Source organism: Oncorhynchus clarkii, chromosome 16 (assembly GCF_045791955.1).
Source record: "Oncorhynchus clarkii lewisi isolate Uvic-CL-2024 chromosome 16, UVic_Ocla_1.0, whole genome shotgun sequence".
Classification (NCBI taxonomy): domain Eukaryota; kingdom Metazoa; phylum Chordata; class Actinopteri; order Salmoniformes; family Salmonidae; genus Oncorhynchus; species Oncorhynchus clarkii.
This window is the reverse complement of record NC_092162.1, coordinates 1,080,804-1,107,151: the sequence shown is the minus strand read 5'-3', so window position 1 is coordinate 1,107,151 and position 26,348 is coordinate 1,080,804. Positions and strand designations below refer to the sequence as shown.

Sequence of the window (26,348 nt, the reverse complement as noted above, 5' to 3'; positions counted from 1 at the left end):
CCTGAATGGCCGCCTATTCTCTAGGAATGACTCGGTACCAGCAGAATGACTCGGTAACAGCAGAATGACTTGGTGCCAGCAGAATGACTTGGTAACAGCAGAATGACTTGGTAACAGCAGAATGACTTGGTGCCAGCAGAATGACTTGGTAACAGCAGAATGACTTGGTACCAGCAGAATGACCTGGTAACAGCAGAATGACTTGGTACCAGCAGAATGACTTGGTACCAGCAGAATGACTTAGTAACAGCAGAATGACTTGGTACCAGAAGACTGACCTGGTACCAGCAGAATGACTTGGTAAAAGCAGAATGACCTGGTAACAGCAGAATGACTCGGTAACAGCAGAATGACTTGGTACCAGCAGGCAGAATGACTTGGTACCAGCAGAATCAGACTAAACATAAACACTGTTGTGGAATTTTAAATACATACTTAAATCTCCTAAACAAACTATAACAATCCATAGCACCCGAATAAGGATTCCTAATGTCAAAGTAAACAGGACATACGTCCCAAATTGCACCCTATTCCCTATACTGTACAGTGTACTACTTTTGACTAGGGCCCTATGGGTCGATAGTAGTGTACAGGGGAGAAGGATGCCATTGGGAAAACCGTTGCGCAACAGGAAATCCCACTGCTACAAATCACTTGTGACTTTATATCCTAAATAAGACAACTACAGTAACAATGCAGTCTCCCTGAACCCACTTCAACCACGTATTAACTTTCCCAAACAGCATCCACATGGTGTTTAACCTTATAACAAATTAAACGCAAACCAGACACATCCAGTCTCAACCACCCACAGATATGACTGCCTTCACTAAAGAGTTAGTCACTGAGAGCAAAAGACGAAGCTTGGTTCCAGATCGGTTTGTGTTGTCTTGCCAACTGCTATGGTAACAATGACCAAAGGCAGCGCCAATGGATGGGGTACCAGGCTAGTGGTGCTGGTAGTCGGTAGACACAGAACAGGACATTCAGATAGGAGCAGGCCTGTCAACCACAACATCAACAACAACAACTTCTCACCGGTAGATGCAGGACAGTCTTTGCCTCTGTCTTCTTCATGTTGTAGCCCTCCAATGGGACAAACTCGATGCGTCCACTCTGAGCAAAGAGCAGGTGTGTGCCGGGGGGTAGAGGGTAAACATCTGGCCTGGGAGTAGGGCCTACTGCGGGACGAACTGTTGGTCCTTGTTCTATACCTACAGTAGAGAGATGAATGAATCAATGAATCAATCAACAGACATCTGGCCTGGGAGTAGGGCCTACTGCGGGACGAACTGTTGGTCCTTGGTCTATACCTACAGTAGAGAGATGAATCAATCAATGAATCAATCAACAGACATCTGGCCTGGGAGTAAGGCCTACTGCGGGACGAACTGTTGGTCCTTGTTCTATACCTACAGTAGAGAGATGAATTAATCAATGAATCAATCAACAGACATCTGGCCTGGGAGTAGGGCCTACTGCGGGACAAACTGTTGGTCCTTGTTCTATACCTACAGCAGAGAGATGAATGAATCAATGAATCAATCAACAGACATCTGGCCTGGGAGTACATCAGCTTTAAATTGTGACCGAGAGTCTTAATGAGTCTTAATTCATATGATTCACTAAGGGTGGTATTCTGACTTGAGCCTCTGTTTACTGAGTCTTAATTCATATGATTCACTAAGGGTGGTATTCTGACTTGAGCCTCTGTTTACTGAGTCTTAATTCATATGATTCACTAAGGGTGGTATTCTGACCTGAGTCTCTGTTTACTGAGTCTTAATTCATATGATTCACTAAGGGTGGTATTCTGACCTGAGTCTCTGTTTACTGAGTCTTAATTCATATAATTCACTAAGGGTGGTATTCTGACTTGAGCCTCTGTTTACTGAGTCTTAATTCATATGATTCACTAAGGGTGGTATTCTGACCCGAGTCTCTGTTTACTGAGTCTTAATTCATATGATTCACTAAGGGTGGTATTCTGACCTGAGTCTCTGTTTACTGAGTCTTAATTCATATGATTCACTAAGGGTGGTATTCTGACCCGAGTCTCTGTTTACTGAGTCTTAATTCATATGATTCACTAAGGGTGGTATTCTGACCTGAGTCTCTGTTTACTGAGTCTTAATTCATATGATTCACTAAGGGTGGTATTCTGACCTGAGTCTCTGCTTACTTAACGGAAATATCCACTCAAGTCTCCCATTGTTTGTAGATATACACTAAATTCAGTTGTCCTCTTAATCAGGTTGATGGAGAGTATAACTTACACAGTGGTCTGCCTCTGCCGGGCCCAGTGCGTGTTCCTGGGATCTCCAGTCCGTTACGGTCAACACACCAACAATGTCCGATGGAACCGTGGCACTGGGAGGCCTCGTAGGCTCCCTGGCTGTCACAGGTAGGCACGTACTGACCAGGCACCGGCTGGGGCCCGTACTCTGTAGAGCCTAGGAGACGGTCCCTGTGGGTCTCACACTGCGACTTCGTATGCTCTGGGAGGAGGGAAATGAACAATCAATCAAAGTTATTTATAAAAGCCCTTTTATATCAACAGTTGGGTTATTAGTTGGAAGGAGATACATAACAACGAGGACGTCTACCTAGATGGGTATATAGAATCCCCTCTGAGAGAAAGACATTAACAATCAATATAGTACATACTGTGTTGTCAGAGCTTTATAGATTCATTATGGAAGTGTATAACTGGTGTAGCTACTGTAGGGAGGTACTGTTACAAGCTTTAATCCGGTTGGCTTTGATTTAGCCAGCTCATACCACTCTCAATATTGTTTATCCTCATATGAGCCTTGTTTGAGCCCTGTTTTAATTATCTCCCTTCCCTCTCTCTCTCCCCTCCCTGCCTTTCTCTCTCTCCCCCTCCCTCCATCTCTCTCTCTCCCCCTCCCTCCATCTCTCTCTCTCCCCCTCCCTCCATCTCTCTCTCCCTAGCTCTCCCCCTCCCCCCAGCCCTCTCTCCCTCCCTAGCTCCCCCCCCCCCTCCCAGCTCTCTCTCTCTCCCCCTCCATCTCCCTCCATCTCTCTCTCTCTCTCCAAAGCAGGAATGTGTTTTCTTTTCCAAGAATGATGCTGGATAATGATAGGAATGTGCTTTGGGAAAAGAGAGAGAGATAGAGAGAGAGACAGAGAGAGAGAGGAGAGAGAGGAGAGAGAGAGAGAGAGAGAGAGAGAGAGAGAGAGAGAGAGATTGTGTGTCTCGTTTTTTCAAAGTATCCACTGTAGTCAAAGTGAAGTGTATTTATTACTAAGAGAGTTGCAGCAGGCAGCTATGAGCCAGTGACCCCTGGGCTACAGCTGGACATCAGTGGCTGGTGATGCAGTAGGTCTGGGTCTGTTTTAATGGGTTTGTTATCTACTCATCCCTCTGTGGGAACAGTACAGGCTATGTTGGGGGAGGAAGAGGGGGGAAGAAGGGAGTGTTGCTTTGGAACATTACCCCATTACTGTTCAAGCCCTTCTGTAAACATTCTGTAAACATTCTGTAAACATTCTGTAATGGATAAGGGTCATGTTTTAACTGAAAGGGTCAGAATATAGTGAAAAAACGTTTCGCGACTTCAGAGCAAGTCATGTCTTTACCTGACAGGCAACCATGATGTTGTTCCATTCCACAGAGACGTACCTGAGGAGCAGTAGAAGCCGTCACCATAGTAACCTGGCCTGCACTGGCAGGTAAAGGACCCCTGGGTGTTATAACACACAGCCTTCTGGTGGCACCTGGCAGACTGGCACTCATCAATATCTACAGGGGACAAGAAGGCTTTATTTCAAATAAGGTGACATTACATGTTATCAAAGGCAGCACATGCAATAGTTATCCTTTGACACAATAAAATCTAGTTCATACAAGTTTAAAATACATATTTCCTGGAAAGGAGAGAGTGAAGGTGGGAGGGAGGGAGGGAGGGAATAGGGAGCCCACTCTGTAAAGGAAATAAATGACCAAGAGGACAGGCATAAAGATGAAGTCCACGGTTTGAATGGTGTCAGGTAGTTTTATATTGTATTCATTTGAACTTAACAATATGAAATGGGGTATTTAGATTTAGTATTTTACTATATAGTGTTACAGGCTTTGATTTTCCCATTTATATTTTGAGGCAAGCACGTTAGCAAGTTAGCACGTGCGGCGCACCGATTGGTGGCACCTCATTTTTTTGTTTACCTGTTCTTGGGCAAATTTAGTTGGCGCTCATGTTGGGTGTCTTTTAGGTCCCAGTTGTTGTTGCTAGTCAACTTTCAGTGGAACCCCCATGAGTGTCTTTCAGAATCCCTCCTAAAACACCACCTGTTTCGTTTGGTTGGGGTCAGCGGCTCTTTGTTAGTTCCCCATTCTGTTTGAGTTACATTATTTGGTTGGACTTGGAGCAACAGGGTAAGACAAGATGAGGATGCAGCAAAACAACATCAACAAGAACGTGCCTGTAATCCATGGCTTCTGGTTGGGTCACTGTGGGGAGGATGTCGTCGATGCACTTATTGATGAAGCCGGTGACTGATATGGTGTACTCCTCAATGCCATTGGATGAATCCAGGAATATATTCCAATCTGTGCTACCAAAACAGTCCTGCAGCTTAGCATCCACGTCATCTGACCACTTCAGTATTGAGCGAGTCACTGGTACTTCCTGATTTAGTTTTTACTTGTAAGCAGGAATCAGGAGGATAGAATTATGGTCAGATTTGCCAAATGTAGGGCGAGGGAGAGCTTTGTACGCATCTCTGTCTGGAGAAAAGGTGATCTAGAGCTTTGTATGCATCTCTGTCTGGAGAAAAGGTGATCTAGAGCTTTGTACGCATCTCTGTCTGGAGAAAAGGTGATCTAGAGCTTTGTATGCATCTCTGTGTGGAGAAAAGGTGATCTAGAGCTTTGTATGCATCTCTGTGTGTGGAGTAAAGGTGATCTAGAGCTTTGTATGCATCTCTGTGTGTGGAGAAAATGTGATCTAGAATTTTTTTCTCTCTGGTTCCACATTTGACATGCTGGTAGAAATTAGGTAAAACAGATTTAAGTTTCCCTGCAATAAAGTCCCCGGCCACTAGGAGCACCGCTCCTGGATGAGCATTTTCTTGTTTGGTTATGACCTTACACAGCTCATTGAGTGGAGTCTTAGCGCCAGCATCGGTTTGTGGTGGTAAATAGACAGCTACGACAGCTATGAAAAATATAGATGAGAACTATAGTGTGGTCTACAGCTTATCATGAGGTACTCTACCTCAGGCGAGTAATACCTTGAGACTTCTTTAATATTAGATATTGTGCACCAGCTGTTATTGACAAATAGACACACACCTCTTCCCCTCGTCTTACCAGAAATAGTTGCTCTGTCCTGCTGGAGAAGCCAGTCAGATCTAAATTATCCGTGTCGTCGTTCAGCCACGTCTCGGTGAAACATAAGATATTACAGTTTTTAATGTCCCGTTGGTAGAAGAGTCTTAATCGTAGATCGTACAGTTTGTTTTCCAATGGCTGCACGTTGGCCAATACTACGGAGGGTAGTGGTCAATTCTTACAAGGCACCCCGCCCTCCTCACCCTATTTCTCCTTCTTTTGTTCACATGGATGACAGGGATTTTTTTGTAGCATTTGCTGGAAAATCTTTGACATGAAATTTCAAAAGTTTTAGAAGAATTTCACCAGGGCCTTAACAATACTGGGAGACGTGATTTTCCTAATGAGCGTTTTGGACATCATGTCAGAGGTCCTTTAGAGCTGTCTGAGAGAGGGGTTGTTGCAGGGCGACACCTTAAACACAAAAACAAATCTGTTGGAGTACGATAGTGCTTTTCACACTTCACATTTTGCCAGTGAGAATCTGGAGGAGGCACAAATGAAAACGAAAGTTTAATACGATAGAAAGTCCCGAAACCTCACTTTTGATAGTCAATCGATCAATAAAATAATACATTTAGAAAAAAAATATCTTTCATTTACAATCTCTAGAGAATAAGAAAGGTTCAGAACTTTTGTGAAACATCACAACCCAGTTGAAAAATATATGTCAATAGAAATAAAAATGGATGGTTGAATGGAGCTGAAGGGTGGGACTAATAATAACAATAACAACGCAAATATACTGTGTCTGTAAAATGTAGATATGTTAAGAACTGTTGTGAAACAGCACAGTTAAAAATATATGGCAATTATAAACCAAAATGGATGGTGTTCAGAGATAGATGGGAGGGGTTGAGGGGAACTGAAGGATGGGACTGGGTGGTGTTCAGAGATAGATGGAAGGGGTTGAGGGGAGCTGAAGGATGGGACTGGGTGGTGTTCAGAGATAGATGGGAGGGGTTGAGGGGAGCTGAAGGATGGGACTGGATGGTGTTCAGAGATAGATGGAAGGGGTTGAGGGGAGCTGAAGGATGGGACTGGGTGGTGTTCAGAGATAGATGGGAGGGGTTGAGGGGAGCTGAAGGATGGGACTGGATGGTGTTCAGAGATAGATGGAAGGGGTTGAGGGGAGCTGAAGGATGGGACTGGGTGGTGTTCAGAGATAGATGGGAGGGGTTGAGGGGAGCTGAAGGATGGGACTGGATGGTGTTCAGAGATAGATGGAAGGGGTTGAGGGGAGCTGAAGGATGGGACTGGGTGGTGTTCAGAGATAGATGGGAGGGGTTGAGGGGAGCTGAAGGATGGGACTGGATGGTGTTCAGAGATAGATGGAAGGGGTTGAGGGGAGCTGAAGGATGGGACTGGGTGGTGTTCAGAGATAGATGGGAGGGGTTGAGGGGAGCTGAAGGATGGGACTGGATGGTGTTCAGAGATAGATGGAAGGGGTTGAGGGGAGCTGAAGGATGGGACTGGGTGGTGTTCAGAGATAGATGGGAGGGGTTGAGGGGAACTGAAGGATGGGACTGGGTGGTGTTCAGAGATAGATGGAAGGGGTTGAGGGGAGCTGAAGGATGGGACTGGGTGGTGTTCAGAGATAGATGGGAGGGGTTGAGGGGAGCTGAAGGATGGGACTGGATGGTGTTCAGAGATAGATGGAAGGGGTTGAGGGGAGCTGAAGGATGGGACTGGGTGGTGTTCAGAGATAGATGGGAGGGGTTGAGGGGAGCTGAAGGATGGGACTGGATGGTGTTCAGAGATAGATGGAAGGGGTTGAGGGGAGCTGAAGGATGGGACTGGGTGGTGTTCAGAGATAGATGGGAGGGGTTGAGGGGAGCTGAAGGATGGGACTGGATGGTGTTCAGAGATAGATGGAAGGGGTTGAGGGGAGCTGAAGGATGGGACTGGGTGGTGTTCAGAGATAGATGGGAGGGGTTGAGGGGAGCTGAAGGATGGGACTGGATGGTGTTCAGAGATAGATGGAAGGGGTTGAGGGGAGCTGAAGGATGGGACTGGGTGGTGTTCAGAGATAGATGGGAGGGGTTGAGGGGAGCTGAAGGATGGGACTGGATGGTGTTCAGAGATAGATGGAAGGGGTTGAGGGGAGCTGAAGGATGGGACTGGGTGGTGTTCAGAGATAGATGGGAGGGGTTGAGGGGAACTGAAGGATGGGACTGGGTGGTGTTCAGAGATAGATGGAAGGGGTTGAGGGGAGCTGAAGGATGGGACTGGGTGGTGTTCAGAGATAGATGGGAGGGGTTGAGGGGAGCTGAAGGATGGGACTGGATGGTGTTCAGAGATAGATGGAAGGGGTTGAGGGGAGCTGAAGGATGGGACTGGGTGGTGTTCAGAGATAGATGGGAGGGGTTGAGGGGAGCTGAAGGATGGGACTGGATGGTGTTCAGAGATAGATGGAAGGGGTTGAGGGGAGCTGAAGGATGGGACTGGGTGGTGTTCAGAGATAGATGGGAGGGGTTGAGGGGAGCTGAAGGATGGGACTGGATGGTGTTCAGAGATAGATGGAAGGGGTTGAGGGGAGCTGAAGGATGGGACTGGGTGGTGTTCAGAGATAGATGGGAGGGGTTGAGGGGAGCTGAAGGATGGGACTGGATGGTGTTCAGAGATAGATGGAAGGGGTTGAGGGGAGCTGAAGGATGGGACTGGGTGGTGTTCAGAGATAGATGGGAGGGGTTGAGGGGAGCTGAAGGATGGGACTGGATGGTGTTCAGAGATAGATGGAAGGGGTTGAGGGGAGCTGAAGGATGGGACTGGGTGGTGTTCAGAGATAGATGGGAGGGGTTGAGGGGAGCTGAAGGATGGGACTGGATGGTGTTCAGAGATAGATGGAAGGGGTTGAGGGGAGCTGAAGGATGGGACTGGGTGGTGTTCAGAGATAGATGGGAGGGGTTGAGGGGAACTGAAGGATGGGACTGGGTGGTGTTCAGAGATAGATGGAAGGGGTTGAGGGGAGCTGAAGGATGGGACTGGGTGGTGTTCAGAGATAGATGGGAGGGGTTGAGGGGAGCTGAAGGATGGGACTGGATGGTGTTCAGAGATAGATGGAAGGGGTTGAGGGGAGCTGAAGGATGGGACTGGGTGGTGTTCAGAGATAGATGGGAGGGGTTGAGGGGAGCTGAAGGATGGGACTGGATGGTGTTCAGAGATAGATGGAAGGGGTTGAGGGGAGCTGAAGGATGGGACTGGGTGGTGTTCAGAGATAGATGGGAGGGGTTGAGGGGAGCTGAAGGATGGGACTGGATGGTGTTCAGAGATAGATGGAAGGGGTTGAGGGGAGCTGAAGGATGGGACTGGGTGGTGTTCAGAGATAGATGGGAGGGGTTGAGGGGAGCTGAAGGATGGGACTGGATGGTGTTCAGAGATAGATGGAAGGGGTTGAGGGGAGCTGAAGGATGGGACTGGGTGGTGTTCAGAGATAGATGGGAGGGGTTGAGGGGAGCTGAAGGATGGGACTGGATGGTGTTCAGAGATAGATGGAAGGGGTTGAGGGGAGCTGAAGGATGGGACTGGGTGGTGTTCAGAGATAGATGGGAGGGGTTGAGGGGAACTGAAGGATGGGACTGGGTGGTGTTCAGAGATAGATGGAAGGGGTTGAGGGGAGCTGAAGGATGGGACTGGGTGGTGTTCAGAGATAGATGGGAGGGGTTGAGGGGAGCTGAAGGATGGGACTGGATGGTGTTCAGAGATAGATGGAAGGGGTTGAGGGGAGCTGAAGGATGGGACTGGGTGGTGTTCAGAGATAGATGGGAGGGGTTGAGGGGAGCTGAAGGATGGGACTGGATGGTGTTCAGAGATAGATGGAAGGGGTTGAGGGGAGCTGAAGGATGGGACTGGGTGGTGTTCAGAGATAGATGGGAGGGGTTGAGGGGAGCTGAAGGATGGGACTGGATGGTGTTCAGAGATAGATGGAAGGGGTTGAGGGGAGCTGAAGGATGGGACTGGGTGGTGTTCAGAGATAGATGGGAGGGGTTGAGGGGAGCTGAAGGATGGGACTGGATGGTGTTCAGAGATAGATGGAAGGGGTTGAGGGGAGCTGAAGGATGGGACTGGGTGGTGTTCAGAGATAGATGGGAGGGGTTGAGGGGAGCTGAAGGATGGGACTGGATGGTGTTCAGAGATAGATGGAAGGGGTTGAGGGGAGCTGAAGGATGGGACTGGGTGGTGTTCAGAGATAGATGGGAGGGGTTGAGGGGAGCTGAAGGATGGGACTGGGTGGTGTTCAGAGATAGATGGGAGGGGTTGAGGGGAGCTGAAGGATGGGACTGGGTGGTGTTCAGAGATAGATGGAAGGGGTTGAGGGGAGCTGAATGATGGGACTGGATGGTGTTCAGAGATAGATGGAAGGGGTTGAGGGGAGCTGAAGGATGGGACTGGGTGGTGTTCAGAGATAGATGGGAGGGGTTGAGGGGAGCTGAAGGATGGGACTGGATGGTGTTCAGAGATAGATGGGAGGGGTTGAGGGGAGCTGAAGGATGGGACTGGATGGTGTTCAGAGATAGATGGAAGGGGTTGAGGGGAGCTGAAAGATGGGACTGGATGGTGTTCAGAGATAGATGGAAGGGGTTGAGGGGAGCTGAAGGATGGGACTGGGTGGTGTTCAGAGATAGATGGAAGGGGTTGAGGGGAGCTGAAGGATGGGACTGGATGGTGTTCAGAGATAGATGGAAGGGGTTGAGGGGAGCTGAAGGATGGGACTGGGTGGTGTTCAGAGATAGATGGGAGGGGTTGAGGGGAGCTGAAGGATGGGACTGGGTGGTGTTCAGAGATAGATGGAAGGGGTTGAGGGGAGCTGAAAGATGGGACTGGATGATGTCAAGAGATAGATGGAAGGGTTTGAGGGGAGCTGAAGGATGGGACTGGATGGTGTTCAGAGATAGATGGAAGGGGTTGAGGGGAGCTGAAGGATGGGACTGGATGGTGTTCAGAAATAGATGGAAGGGGTTGAGGGGAGCTGAAGGATGGGACTGGGTGGTGTTCAGAGATAGATGGAAGGGGTTGAGGGGAGCTGAAGGATGGGACTGGGTGGTGTTCAGAGATAGATGGGAGGGGTTGAGGGGAGCTGAAGGATGGGACTGGATGGTGTTCAGAGATAGATGGAAGGGGTTGAGGGGAGCTGAAGGATGGGACTGGGTGGTGTTCAGAGATAGATGGGAGGGGTTGAGGGGAGCTGAAGGATGGGACTGGATGGTGTTCAGAGATAGATGGAAGGGGTTGAGGGGAGCTGAAGGATGGGACTGGGTGGTGTTCAGAGATAGATGGGAGGGGTTGAGGGGAGCTGAAGGATGGGACTGGATGGTGTTCAGAGATAGATGGAAGGGGTTGAGGGGAGCTGAAGGATGGGACTGGGTGGTGTTCAGAGATAGATGGGAGGGGTTGAGGGGAGCTGAAGGATGGGACTGGATGGTGTTCAGAGATAGATGGAAGGGGTTGAGGGGAGCTGAAGGATGGGACTGGGTGGTGTTCAGAGATAGATGGGAGGGGTTGAGGGGAGCTGAAGGATGGGACTGGGTGGTGTTCAGAGATAGATGGGAGGGGTTGAGGGGAGCTGAAGGATGGGACTGGGTGGTGTTCAGAGATAGATGGAAGGGGTTGAGGGGAGCTGAAAGATGGGACTGGATGGTGTTCAGAGATAGATGGAAGGGGTTGAGGGGAGCTGAAGGATGGGACTGGGTGGTGTTCAGAGATAGATGGGAGGGGTTGAGGGGAGCTGAAGGATGGGACTGGATGGTGTTCAGAGATAGATGGGAGGGGTTGAGGGGAGCTGAAGGATGGGACTGGATGGTGTTCAGAGATAGATGGAAGGGGTTGAGGGGAGCTGAAAGATGGGACTGGATGGTGTTCAGAGATAGATGGAAGGGGTTGAGGGGAGCTGAAGGATGGGACTGGGTGGTGTTTAGAGATAGATGGAAGGGGTTGAGGGGAGCTGAAGGATGGGACTGGATGGTGTTCAGAGATAGATGGAAGGGGTTGAGGGGAGCTGAAGGATGGGACTGGGTGGTGTTCAGAGATAGATGGGAGGGGTTGAGGGGAGCTGAAGGATGGGACTGGGTGGTGTTCAGAGATAGATGGAAGGGGTTGAGGGGAGCTGAAAGATGGGACTGGATGATTTTCAGAGATAGATGGAAGGGTTTGAGGGGAGCTGAAGGATGGGACTGGATGGTGTTCAGAGATAGATGGAAGGGGTTGAGGGGAGCTGAAGGATGGGACTGGATGGTGTTCAGAAATAGATGGAAGGGGTTGAGGGGAGCTGAAGGATGGGACTGGGTGGTGTTCAGAGATAGATGGAAGGGGTTGAGGGGAGCTGAAGGATGGGACTGGGTGGTGTTCAGAGATAGATGGGAGGGGTTGAGGGGAGCTGAAGGATGGGACTGGGTGGTGTTCAGAGATAGATGGGAGGGGTTGAGGGGAGCTGAAGGATGGGACTGGATGGTGTTCAGAGATAGATGGGAGGGGTTGAGGGGAGCTGAAGGATGGGACTGGATGGTGTTCAGAGATAGATGGGAGGGGTTGAGGGGAGGTGAAGGATGGGACTGGATGGTGTTCAGAGAAAGATTGAAGGGGTTGAGGGGAGCTGAAGGATGGGACTGGATGGTGTTCAGAGATAGATGGGAGGGGTTGAGGGGGGCTGAAGGATGGGACTGGATGGTGTTCAGAGATAGATGGGAGGGGTTGAGGGGAGCTGAAGGATGGGACTGGATGGTGTTCAGAGATAGATGGGAGGGGTTGAGTGGAGCTGAAGGATGGGACTGGATGGTGTTCAGAGATAGATGGGAGGGGTTGAGGGGAGCTGAAGGATGGGATTAAAATGTATATAGTATGTATAAACTGGAAGTAGAAACCTAAGTATTGTTGTCCATTAGTTTACTTCAATTAGGGGAGGGGTGGTAGGGTCAGTGGAAAATAATAAAGGAATATATATTTAAAATAATATATATTTACCCCAAAATATATGGGGGATTGGAAGTGATGCAGACAATTACATTGATGGAAGCTACAATCTATCTGCAATATTAAAGCTGTTCTCCCCCCCCCCCCCAAAAAGTAAAAAAGAATCAAGAATTTATAAAAAAAAAAAAAGATATCTTATTTAAATAAGTATTCAGACCTTTTGCTATGAGAATCGAAATTGAGCTCAGATGCATGCTGTTCCCATTGATCATCCTTGAGATGTTTTTACAAATTGATTGGAGTCAACCTGTGTTAAATTCAATTGATTGGACATGATTTGGAAAGGCACACACCTGTCTATATAAGGTACCACAGTTGACAGTGCATGTCAGAGCAAAAACCAAGCTATGAGGTTGAAGGAATTGTCCGTAGAGCTCCGAGACAGGATTGTGTTGAGGCACAGGTATGGGGAAGGGTACCAAAACATTTAGGCAGCATTGAAGGTCCCCAAGAACTCAGTGGCCTCCATCATTCTTAAATGGAAGAAGTTTGGAACCATCAAGACTCTTCCTAGAGCTGGCCACCCAGCCAAACTGACCAATCGGGGGAGAAGGGCCTTGGTCAGGGAGGTGACCAAGAACCAGATGGTCACTCCAACAGAGCTCCAGAGTTCCTATGTAGATATGGGAAAACCTTCCAGAAGTAAAACCATCTCTGCAGCACTCCACCAATCAGGCTTTTATGGTAGACCCTAACTCAATACTTTACGAAAGCACTGTATGTATATATGTGTGTGTGTGTGTGTGTGTGTGTGTGTGTGTGTGTGTGTGTGTGTGTGTGTGTGTGTGTATATATGTGTGAGTGTACTGTACCTGATAGATATTGGGGGTATCCTGGGATGTGGATGTTATTGCAGTGAGAGTGAGTTAGCTAGCATGTTCTGATTGCCATGATCACATTAGCTCCCTGCAAATTCAGTTACTTCAATGACAACAGATTAATCATTCATCAACATACTTGTCCTGCACATCTAATGTGCTTCCTTGTGTCTGTCGTCTGAATAAACACCAATCAACTGGTACCGCTGGCTGGACAGTCAGAATAAACACCAATCAACTGGGACCGCTGGCTGGACAGTCAGATTAAACACCAATCAACTGGGACCGCTGGCTGGACAGTCAGAATAAACACCAATCAACTGGGACCGCTGGCTGGACAGTCAGAATAAACACCAATCAACTGGGACCGCTGGCTGGACAGTCAGATTAAACACCAATCAACTGGGACCGCTGGCTGGACAGTCAGAATAAACACCAATCAACTGGGACCGCTGGCTGGACAGTCAGAATAAGCACCAATCAACTGGGGCCCCTGGCTGGACAGTCAGAATAAACACCAATCAACTGGGACCGCTGGCTGGACAGTCAGAATAAACACCAATCAACTGGGACCGCTGGCTGGACAGTCAGAATAAACACCAATCAACTGGGACCGCTGGCTGGACAGTCAGAATAAACACCAATCAACTGGGACCGCTGGCTGGACAGTCAGATTAAACACCAATCAACTGGGACCGCTGGCTGGACAGTCAGAATAAACACCAATCAACTGGGACCGCTGGCTGGACAGTCAGAATAAACACCAATCAACTGGGACCCCTGGCTGGACAGTCAGAATAAACACCAATCAACTGGGACCGCTGGCTGGACAGTCAGAATAAACACCAATCAACTGGGACCGCAGGCTGGACAGTCAGAATAAACACCAATCAACTGGGACCGCTGGCTGGACAGTCAGAATAAACACCAATCAACTGGGACCGCTGGCTGGACAGTCAGAATAAACACCAATCAACTGGGACCGCTGGCTGGACAGTCAGAATAAACACCAATCAACTGGGACCGCTGGCTGGACAGTCAGAATAAACACCAATCAACTGGGACCGCTGGCTGGACAGTCAGAATAAACACCAATCAACTGGGACCGCTGGCTGGACAGTCAGAATAAACACCAATCAACTGGGACCGCTGGCTGGACAGTGGACAGAATAAACACCAATCAACTGGGACCGCAGGCTGGACAGTAATTAAAAACACCAATCAACTGGGACCGCTGGCTGGACAGTCAGAATAAACACCAATCAACTGGGACCGCTGGCTGGACAGTCAGAATAAACACCAATCAACTGGGACCGCTGGCTGGACAGTCAGATTAAACACCAATCAACTGGGACCGCTGGCTGGACAGTCAGAATAAACACCAATCAACTGGGGCCCCTGGCTGGACAGTAATTAAAAACACCAATCAACTGGGACCGCTGGCTGGACAGTCAGAATAAACACCAATCAACTGGGACCGCTGGCTGGACAGTCAGAATAAACACCAATCAACTGGGACCGCTGGCTGGACAGTCAGAATAAACACCAATCAACTGGGACCGCTGGCTGGACAGTCAGAATAAACACCAATCAACTGGGACCGCTGGCTGGACAGTCAGATTAAACACCAATCAACTGGGACCGCTGGCTGGACAGTCAGAATAAACACCAATCAACTGGGGCCCCTGGCTGGACAGTAATTAAAAACACCAATCAACTGGGACCGCTGGCTGGACAGTCAGAATAAACACTAATCAACTGGGACCGCTGGCTGGACAGTCAGATTAAACACCAATCAACTGGGACCGCTGGCTGGACAGTCAGAATAAACACCAATCAACTGGGACCGCTGGCTGGACAGTCAGATTAAACACCAATCAACTGGGACCGCTGGCTGGACAGTCAGAATAAACACCAATCAACTGGGACCGCAGGCTGGACAGTCAGAATAAACACCAATCAACTGGGACCGCTGGCTGGACAGTCAGAATAAACACCAATCAACTGGGGCCCCTGGCTGGACAGTCAGAATAAACACCAATCAACTGTGATCGCTGGCTGGACAGTCAGAATAAACACCAATCAACTGGGGCCCCTGGCTGGACAGTCAGAATAAACATGAATCAACTGTGATCCCTTGCTGGACAGTCAGAATAAACACCAATCAACTGGGACCGCTGGCTGGACAGTCAGAATAAACACCAATCAACTGGGACCGCTGGCTGGACAGTCAGAATAAACACCAATCAACTGGGACCTCTGGCTGGACAGTCAGAATAAACACCAATCAACTGGGACCGCTGGCTGGACAGTCAGAATAAACACCAATCAACTGGGCCCCCTGGCTGGACAGTAATTAAAAACACCAATCAACTGGGACCGCTGGCTGGACAGTCAGAATAAACACCAATCAACTGGGACCGCTGGCTGGACAGTCAGAATAAACACCAATCAACTGGGACCGCTGGCTGGACAGTAATTAAAAACACCAATCAACTGGGACCGCTGGCTGGACAGTCAGAATAAACACCAATCAACTGGGACCGCTGGCTGGACAGTCAGAATAAACACCAATCAACTGGGACCGCTGGCAGGACAGTCATAATAAACACCAATCAACTGGGACCGCTGGCTGGACAGTCAGATTAAACACCAATCAACTGGGACCGCTGGCTGGACAGTCAGAATAAACACCAATCAACTGGGACCGCTGGCAGGACAGTCAAAATAAACACCAATCAACTGGGACCGCAGGCTGGACAGTCAGAATAAACACCAATCAACTGGGACCGCTGGCTGGACAGTCAGAATAAACACCAATCAACTGGGACCGCTGGCTGGACAGTCAGAATAAACACCAATCAACTGGGACCGCAGGCTGGACAGTCAGAATAAACACCAATCAACTAGGACCGCTGGCTGGACAGTCAGAATAAACACCAATCAACTGGGACCGCTGGCTGGACAGTCAGAATAAACACCAATCAACTGGGACCGCTGGCTGGACAGTCAGAATAAACACCAATCAACTGGGACCGCTGGCTGGACAGTCAGAATAAACACCAATAAACTGGGACCGCTGGCTGGACAGTCAGAATAAACACCAATCAACTGGGACCGCTGGCTGGACAGTCAGAATAAACACCAATCAACTGGGATCGCTGGCTGGACAGTCAGAATAAACACCAATCAACTGGGACCGCACCAATCAACTGGGATCGCTGGCTGGACAGGACACCAATCAACTGTCAGGACAGTCAGAATAAACACCAATCAACTGGGACCGCTGGCTGGACAGTCAGAATAAACACCAATCAACTGGGACCGCTGGCTGGACAGTCAGAATAAACACCAATCAACTGGGACCGCTGGCTGGACAGTCAGAATAAACACCAATCAACTGGGACCGCTGGCTGGACAGTCAGAATAAACACCAATCAACTGGGACCGCTGGCTGGACAGTCAGAATAAACACCAATCAACTGGGATCGCTGGCTGGACAGTCAGAATAAACACCAATCAACTGGGACCGCTGGCAGGACAGTCAGAATAAACACCAATCAACTGGGACCGCTGGCTGGACAGTCAGAATAAACACCAATCAACTGGGACCGCTGGCTGGACAGTCAGAATAAACACCAATCAACTGGGACCGCTGGCTGGACAGTCAGAATAAACACCAATCAACTGAGACCGCTGGCTGGAATGTCAGAATAAACACCAATCAACTGGAACTGCTGGCTGGACTAGCCTTTCATTATAAAGGGAGAGGGGGATGCCTAGTCAGTTATAAAGGGGAAGGGGGATACCTAGTCAGTTGTAAAGGGAGAGGGGGATACCTAGTCAGTTATAAAGGGAGAGGGGGATGCCTAGTCAGTTGTAAAGGGAGAGGGGGATACCTAGTCAGTTATAAAGGGAGAGGGGGATGCCTAGTCAGTTATAAAGGGAGAGGGGGATACCTAGTCAGTTATAAAGGGAGAGGGGGATACCTAGTCAGTTATAAAGGGAGAGGGGGATGCCTAGTCAGTTATAAAGGGAGAGGGGGATACCTAGTCAGTTATAAAGGGAGAGGGGGATGCCTAGTCAGTTATAAAGGGAGAGGGGGATACCTAGTCAGTTGTAAAGGGAGAGGGGGATACCTAGTCAGTTATAAAGGGAGAGGGGATACCTAGTCAGTTATAAAGGGAGAAGGGGATACCTAGTCAGTTGTAAAGGGAGAAGGGGATGCCTAGTCAGTTGTAAAGGGAGAGGGGGATACCTAGTCAGTTATAAAGGGAGAGGGGGATACCTAGTCAGTTATAAAGGGAGAGGGGGATACCTAGTCAGTTATAAAGGGAGAAGGGGATACCTAGTCAGTTATAAAGGGAGAGGGGGATGCCTAGTCAGTTATAAAGGGAGAGGGGGATACCTAGTCAGTTATAAAGGGAGAGGGGGATACCTAGTCAGTTATAAAGGGAGAGGGGGATGCCTAGTCAGTTGTAAAGGGAGAGGGGGATGCCTAGTCAGTTGTAAAGGGAGAGGGGGATGCCTAGTCAGTTGTAAAGGGAGAGGGGGATGCCTAGTCAGTTATAAAGGGAGAGGGGGATACCTAGTCAGTTGTAAAGGGAGAGGGGGATACCTAGTCAGTTATAAAGGGAGAAGGGGATACCTAGTCAGTTATAAAGGGAGAGGGGGATACCTAGTCAGTTATAAAGGGAGAGGGGGATACCTAGTCAGTTATAAAGGGAGAGGGGGATGCCTAGTCAGTTGTAAAGGGAAAGGGGGATGCCTAGTCAGTTGTAAAGGGAAAGGGGGATGCCTAGTCAGTTGTAAAGGGAAAGGGGGATGCCTAGTTAGTTATAAAGGGAGAGGGGGATACCTAGTCAGTTATAAAGGGAGAGGGGGATACCTAGTCAGTTATAAAGGGAAAGGGGGATGCCTAGTCAGTTGTAAAGGGAGAGGGGGATGCCTAGTCAGTTGTAAAGGGACAGGGGGATCCCTAGTCAGTTGTAAAGGGAGAGGGGGATACCTAGTCAGTTGTAAAGGGACAGGGGGATACCTAGTCAGTTATAAAGGGAAAGGGGGATGCCTAGTCAGTTGTAAAGGGAGAGGGGGATGCCTAGTCAGTTGTAAAGGGAGAGGGGGATGCCTAGTCAGTTGTAAAGGGAGAGGGGGATGCCTAGTCAGTTGTAAAGGGAGAGGGGGATACCTAGTCAGTTGTAAAGGGAGAGGGGGATGCCTAGTCAGTTGTAAAGGGAGAGGGGGATGCCTAGTCAGTTATAAAGGGAGAGGGGGATACCTAGTCAGTTATAAAGGGAGAGGGGGATACCTAGTCAGTTATAAAGGGAGAGGGGGATACCTAGTCAGTTGTAAAGGGAGAGGGGGATGCCTAGTCAGTTGTAAAGGGAGAGGGGGATGCCTAGTCAGTTGTAAAGGGAGAGGGGGATGCCTAGTCAGTTATAAAGGGAGAGGGGGATACCTAGTCAGTTGTAAAGGGAGAGGGGGATACCTAGTCAGTTGTAAAGGGAGAAGGGGATACCTAGTCAGTTATAAAGGGAGAGGGGGATACCTAGTCAGTTATAAAGGGAGAGGGGGATACCTAGTCAGTTATAAAGGGAGAGGGGGATACCTAGTCAGTTGTAAAGGGAGAGGGGGATGCCTAGTCAGTTGTAAAGGGAAAGGGGGATACCTAGTCAGTTATAAAGGGACAGGGGGATCCCTAGTCAGTTGTAAAGGGAGAGGGGGATACCTAGTCAGTTATAAAGGGAAAGGGGGATGCCTAGTCAGTTGTAAAGGGAGAGGGGGATGCCTAGTCAGTTGTAAAGGGACAGGGGGATCCCTAGTCAGTTGTAAAGGGAGAGGGGGATACCTAGTCAGTTGTAAAGGGACAGGGGGATACCTAGTCAGTTATAAAGGGAAAGGGGGATGCCTAGTCAGTTGTAAAGGGAGAGGGGGATGCCTAGTCAGTTGTAAAGGGAGAGGGGGATGCCTAGTCAGTTGTAAAGGGAGAGGGGGATGCCTAGTCAGTTGTAAAGGGAGAGGGGGATACCTAGTCAGTTGTAAAGGGAGAGGGGGATGCCTAGTCAGTTGTAAAGGGAGAGGGGGATGCCTAGTCAGTTATAAAGGGAGAGGGGATGCCTAGTCAGTTGTAAAGGGAAAAGGGGATGCCTAGTCAGTTATAAAGGGAGAGGGGGATGCCTAGTCAGTTGTAAAGGGACAGGGGGATCCCTAGTCAGTTATAAAGGGAAAGGGGGATGCCTAGTCAGTTGTAAAGGGAAAGGGGGATGCCTAGTCAGTTATAAAGGGAGAAGGGGGATGCCTAGTCAGTTATAAAGGGAGAGGGGGATACCTAGTCAGTTATAAAAGGAGAGGGGGATGCCTAGTCAGTTATAAAGGGAGAGGGGGATACCTAGTCAGTTATAAAGGGAGAGGGGGATGCCTAGTCAGCTATAAAGGGAGAGGGGGATGCCTAGTCAGTTATAAAGGGAGAGGGGGATACCTAGTCAGTTATAAAGGGAGAGGGGGATACCTAGTCAGTTATAAAGGGAGAGGGGGATGCCTAGTCAGTTGTAAAGGGAGAGGGGGATGCCTAGTCAGTTGTAAAGGGAGAGGGGGATGCCTAGTCAGTTGTAAAGGGAGAGGGGGATGCCTAGTCAGTTATAAAGGGAGAGGGGGATACCTAGTCAGTTGTAAAGGGAGAGGGGGATACCTAGTCAGTTATAAAGGGAGAAGGGGATACCTAGTCAGTTATAAAGGGAGAGGGGGATACCTAGTCAGTTATAAAGGGAGAGGGGGATACCTAGTCAGTTGTAAAGGGAGAGGGGGATACCTAGTCAGTTATAAAGGGAAAGGGGGATGCCTAGTCAGTTGTAAAGGGAGAGGGGGATGCCTAGTCAGTTGTAAAGGGAGAGGGGGATCCCTAGTCAGTTGTAAAGGGAGAGGGGGATACCTAGTCAGTTGTAAAGGGACAGGGGGATACCTAGTCAGTTATAAAGGGAAAGGGGGATGCCTAGTCAGTTGTAAAGGGAGAGGGGGATGCCTAGTCAGTTGTAAAGGGAGAGGGGGATACCTAGTCAGTTGTAAAGGGAGAGGGGGATGCCTAGTCAGTTATAAAGGGAGAGGGGGATACCTAGTCAGTTATAAAGGGAGAGGGGGATGCCTAGTCAGTTATAAAGGGAGAGGGGATGCCTAGTCAGTTGTAAAGGGAGAGGGGGATGCCTAGTCAGTTGTAAAGGGAGAGGGGGATACCTAGTCGGTTGTAAAGGGAGAGGGGGATGCCTAGTCAGTTGTAAAGGGAGAGGGGGATGCCTAGTCAGTTATAAAGGGAGAGGGGATGCCTAGTCAGTTGTAAAGGGAGAGGGGGATGCCTAGTCAGTTGTAAAGGGAGAGGGGGATACCTAGTCGGTTGTAAAGGGAGAGGGGGATGCCTAGTCAGTTATAAAGGGAGAGGGGATGCCTAGTCAGTTGTAAAGGGAGAGGGGGATGCCTAGTCAGTTGTAAAGGGAGAGGGGGATACCTAGTCGGTTGTAAAGGGAGAGGGGGATGCCTAGTCAGTTATAAAGGGAGAGGGGATGCCTAGTCAGTTGTAAAGGGAGAGGGGGATACCTAGTCAGTTATAAAGGGAGAAGGGGATACCTAGTCAGTTATAAAGGGAGAGGGGGATGCCTAGTCAGTTATAAAGGGAGAGGGGGATGCCTAGTCAGTTGTAAAGGGAGAGGGGGATACCTAGTCAGTTGTAAAGGGAGAGGGGGATGCCTAGTCGGTTGTAAAGGGAGAGGGGGATGCCTAGTCAGTTGTAAAGGGAGAGGGGGATGCCTAGTCAGTTATAAAGGAAGAGGGGGATGCCTAGTCAGTTGTAAAGGGAGAGGGGGATGCCTAGTCAGTTATAAAGGGAGAGGGGGATGCCTAGTCAGTTGTAAAGGGAGAGGGGGATGCCTAGTCAGTTGTAAAGGGAGAGGGGGATGCCTAGTCAGTTATAAAGGGAGAGGGGGATGCCTAGTCAGTTATAAAGGGAGAGGGGGATGCCTAGTCGGTTGTAAAGGGAGAGGGGGATACCTAGTCGGTTGTAAAGGGAGAGGGGGATGCCTAGTCAGTTATAAAGGGAGAGGGGGATGCCTAGTCAGTTGTAAAGGGAGAGGGGGATGCCTAGTCAGTTGTAAAGGAAGAGGGGGATGCCTAGTCAGTTATAAAGGGAGAGGGGATGCCTAGTATGTTGTACAACTGAATGCATTCTACTGAAATGTGTCTTCCGCATTTAACCCAACCCCTCTGAATCAGAGCGGTGCGAGGGGGGGCCGCCATAATCGACATCCAGGTCTTCGGCGCCCAGGGAACAGTGGGTTTAAATGCCCACAAACACACTCACACCATTACCTTGGCAGACCCGTCCGTGTCCCTGAAACCCAGGCCAACAGGAGCAGATATAAGAGGATCCTCCACTGTAGCTGCAGTGAGCGCGCTCCGTGATGTCACAGTCATGGCTGCCGGCCGCGCAGTGGTCTACTGGACGGTCCACTCCTGGGGAAGGGGGGATTAAACAGCCAATCAGCAAGTCGGTCAGTCAATCAATCAAACTCCTGGAAAGGATAGGGGGTGTCAACATCAAATATTTCAGATGTTAGTATGTTAGTAGTTTTCTGGCCTAGATTCTGACACAGGCTGCGTTTACACAGGCAGCCCAATTCTTATCTGTTGCCCAATTACTGACAAGAGAGATGATCCGATTGGTCAAAAGAACAATTACTGAAAAAAATCTGAATTGGGCTGTCTGTGAAAAAACGACAATGTCTGTCTGTTGCCGAGAAGTGAGCAGACATGCTTTCATCTGTTCTGTTTTTATTTCCCTCATATGGCAGTGGTTAGTGTTTAACCCCAGAATTTAAAGCAGCAGAAGACAGAGAGGGGGGGGGGGGGGGCAGAGAGAAAAAGAGAGGGGGACAGAGAGAGAGAGAGAGCTAGACAGAGAGAGTTTAAGAGAAAGAGAGAGAGAGGGGGGCGGCAGAGAGAAAAAGAGAGAGAGAGAGAGAGAGAGAGAGAGACAGAGAGTTTGAGAGAAAGAGAGAGCGAGAGAGAGAGTTTAAGAGAAAGAGAGAGCGAGAGAGAGAGAGAGTTTGAGAAAAAGAGAGAGCGAGACAGAGAGAGTTTGAGAGAAAGAGAGAGAGGCAGACAGTTTGGGAGAAAGAGAGCGAGAGGGGAGAGGGGAGTGAGAACAAGAATAAGAAACAGAGAGAGAGAAAAAGGGAGACACACATACACACACAAAGTGTACCTATGCAGGTGTGCCCGTCGCTGGCGAACTGGTATCCATCATTACACTCACAGCGGAAGGTTCCGGGCTGGTTGTTGCAGACTGAGTGTTCTCCACAGGCCAGAGGGATCTCTCTACACTCATCAATATCTGACAGGAACAAACACAAACCCAAGCATTGACATAAACACACATAAACAGAGAGATACACATGACTGTTGAGATCTGAGGGATCTACACTATGTCTGACAGGAACAGATGGAGACAAACAGAAACAGAAAAATGACTGTCAGTCTGTTCAGATCTGGTAGAAATGGTAGAAAAGTGACACAGGACGGTATGTCGACCTTCAGATACTATACTATACTACAGACTACAACAACTACAACAACTATAACAACTATAATAACTATAATAACTATAATAACTATAATAACTAAAATAACTATAATAACTATAATAACTATAATAACTATAACAACTATAACAACTATAATAACTATAACAACTATAATAACTATAATAACTATAATAACTATAATAACTATAACAACTATAATAACTATAATAACTATAATAACTAAAATAACGGTAATAACTATAACAACTATAATAACTATAATAACTATAACAACTATAACAACTATAATAACTATAACAACTATAATAACTATAATAACTATAATAACTATAATAACTATAATAACTATAATAACTTTAATAACTAAAATAACGGTAATAACTATAACAACTATAATAACTATAATAACTATAACAACTATAACAACTATAATAACTATAACAACTATAATAACTATAATAACTATAATAACTATAATAACTATAATAACTATAATAACTATAACACCTATAATAACTATAATAACTATAACAACTATAATAACTATAACAACTATAATAACTATAATAACTATAATAACTATAATAACTATAACAACTATAATAACTATAATAACTATAACAACTATAATAACTATAATAACTAAAATAACGGTAATAACTATAATAACTATAATAACTATAATAACTATAATAACTATAACAACTATAACAACTATAATAACTATAATAACTATAACAACTATAATAACTATAATAACTATAACAACTATAATAACTATAATAACTATAACAACTATAATAACTATAATAACTATAATAACTATAATAACTATAATAACTACAATAACTATAATAACTATAATAACTATAACAACTATAACAACTATAATAACTATAATAACTAAAATAACGGTAATAACTATAATAACTATAACAACTATAATAACTATAATAACGGTAATAACTATAATAACAAGTTATTACCTGTAAACATGACAATGAACCTCGTTCAATGTATTATCTGGGGAAATATCTTTTTAGGCGTGCTACCAAACCAAACTCCCAAGATGCAGAGAAAAATATTTAGGAACATATTAGACCAGTGGGTACAATCCAATATGTTGTGACTGTAGTTCACTGGTGTTCTGGACAGTGTCTGGATATCAGAGGGACTGTAGTTCACTGGTGTTCTGGACAGTATCTGCATAGCAGAGGGACTGTAGTTCACTAGTGTTCTGGACAGTATCTGGATATCAGAGGGACTGTAGTTCACTAGTGTTCTGGACAGTATCTGGATATCAGAGGGACTGTAGTTCACTGGTGTTCTGGACAGTATCTGGATAACAGAGGGACTGTAGTTCACTGGTGTTCTGGACAGTATCTGGATATCAGAGGGACTGTAGTTCACTAGTGTTCTGGACAGTATATGGAAAGCAGAGGGACTGTAGTTCACTGGTGTTCTGGACAGTATCTGGATAACAGAGGGACTGTAGTTCACTGGTGTTCTGGACAGTATCTGGAAAGCAGAGGGACTGTAGTTCACTAGTGTTCTGGACAGTATATGGAAAGCAGAGGGACTGTAGTTCACTGGATGGACAGTATCTGGATAGCAGAGGGACTGTAGTTCACTAGGGTTCTGGACAGTATCTGATAGCAGAGGGACTGTAGTTTACTGGTGTTCTGGTCAGTTTCTGGATAGCAGAGGGACTGTAGTTCACTGGTGTTCTGGACAGTATCTGGATAACAGAGGGACTGTAGTTCACTGGTGTTCTGGACAGTATCTGGATAACAGAGGGACCGTAGTTCACTGGTGTTCTGGACAGTATCTGGAAAGCAGAGGGACTGTAGTTCACTAGTGTTCTGGCCAGTATATGGAAAGCAGAGGGACTGTAGTTCACTGGATGGACAGTATCTGGATAGCAGAGGGACTGTAGTTCACTATGGTTCTGGACAGTATCTGATAGCAGAGGGACTGTAGTTCACTGGTGTTCTGGTCAGTTTCTGGATAGCAGAGGGACTGTAGTTCACTGGTGTTCTGGACAGTATCTGGATAGCAGAGGGACTGTAGTTCACTGGTGTTCTGGACAGTATCTGGATAACAGAGGGACTGTAGTTCACTGGTGTTCTGGACAGTATCTGATAGCAGAGGGACTGTAGTTCACTGGATGGGCAGTATCTGGACAGCAGAGGGACTGTAGTTCACTGGTGTTCTGGACAGTATCTGATAGCAGAGGGACTGTAGTTCACTGGATGGACAGTATCTGGACAGCAGAGGGACTGTAGTTCACTGGATGGACAGTATCTGGATAGCAGAGGGACTGTAGTTCACTGGTGTTCTGGACAGTATCTGGATAACAGAGGGACTGTAGTTCACTAGTGTTCTGGACAGTATCTGGATAACAGAGGGACTGTAGTTCACTAGTGTTCTGGACAGTATCTGGATAGCAGAGGGACTGTAGTTCACTGGTGTTCTGGACAGTATCTGGATAACAGAGGGACTGTAGTTCACTGGTGTTCTGGACAGTATCTGATAGCAGAGGGACTGTAGTTCACTGGATGGACAGTATCTGGACAGCAGAGGGACTGTAGTTCACTGGTGTTCTGGACAGTATCTGATAGCAGAGGGACTGTAGTTCACTGGATGGACAGTATCTGGACAGCAGAGGGACTGTAGTTCACTGGATGGACAGTATCTGGATAGCAGAGGGACTGTAGTTCACTGGTGTTCTGGACAGTATCTGGATAGCAGAGGGACTGTAGTTCACTGGATGGACAGTATCTGGATAGCAGAGGGACTGTAGTTCACTGGTGTTCTGGACAGTATCTGGATAACAGAGGGACTGTAGTTCACTAGTGTTCTGGACAGTATCTGGATAACAGAGGGACTGTAGTTCACTAGTGTTCTGGACAGTATCTGGATAGCAGAGGGACTGTAGTTCACTGGTGTTCTGGACAGTATCTGGATAACAGAGGGACTGTAGTTCACTGGTGTTCTGGACAGTATCTGATAGCAGAGGGACTGTAGTTCACTGGATGGACAGTATCTGGACAGCAGAGGGACTGTAGTTCACTGGTGTTCTGGACAGTATCTGATAGCAGAGGGACTGTAGTTCACTGGATGGACAGTATCTGGACAGCAGAGGGACTGTAGTTCACTGGATGGACAGTATCTGGATAGCAGAGGGACTGTAGTTCACTGGTGTTCTGGACAGTATCTGGATAGCAGAGGGACTGTAGTTCACTGGATGGACAGTATCTGGATAACAGAGGGACTGTAGTTCACTGGTGTTCTGGACAGTATCTGATAGCAGAGGGACTGTAGTTCACTGGTGTTCTGGACAGTATCTGGATAGCAGAGGGACTGTAGTTCACTGGTGTTCTGGACAGTATCTGGATAACAGAGGGACTGTAGTTCACTGGTGTTCTGGACAGTATCTGGAAAGCAGAGGGACTGTAGTTCACTGGTGTTCTGGACAGTATCTGGATAGCAGAGGGACTGTAGTTCACTGGTGTTCTGGACAGTATCTGGATAACAGAGGGACTGTAGTTCACTGGTGTTCTGGACAGTATCTGGATAGCAGAGGGACTGTAGTTCACTGGTGTTCTGGACAGTATCTGG

General features: G+C 47.7%; 1 protein-coding gene across 1 annotated transcript in view; it reads right to left on the bottom strand.

Moving 5' to 3' along the window:
* LOC139367855 (nidogen 1a) overlaps positions 1-26,348 on the bottom strand; it is a 74,705-nt gene that overhangs the window by 23,185 nt on the left and 25,172 nt on the right. Inside the window, exons 12-16 of the mRNA XM_071106188.1 lie at positions 22,388-22,516; positions 21,493-21,636; positions 3,647-3,766; positions 2,277-2,498; positions 1,039-1,214 (exon numbers count right to left, since the gene is read on the bottom strand). Of these exons, the coding sequence (XP_070962289.1) occupies positions 1,039-1,214; positions 2,277-2,498; positions 3,647-3,766; positions 21,493-21,636; positions 22,388-22,516 (791 nt within the window). The remainder of the gene's footprint in view (positions 1-1,038; positions 1,215-2,276; positions 2,499-3,646; positions 3,767-21,492; positions 21,637-22,387; positions 22,517-26,348) is intronic.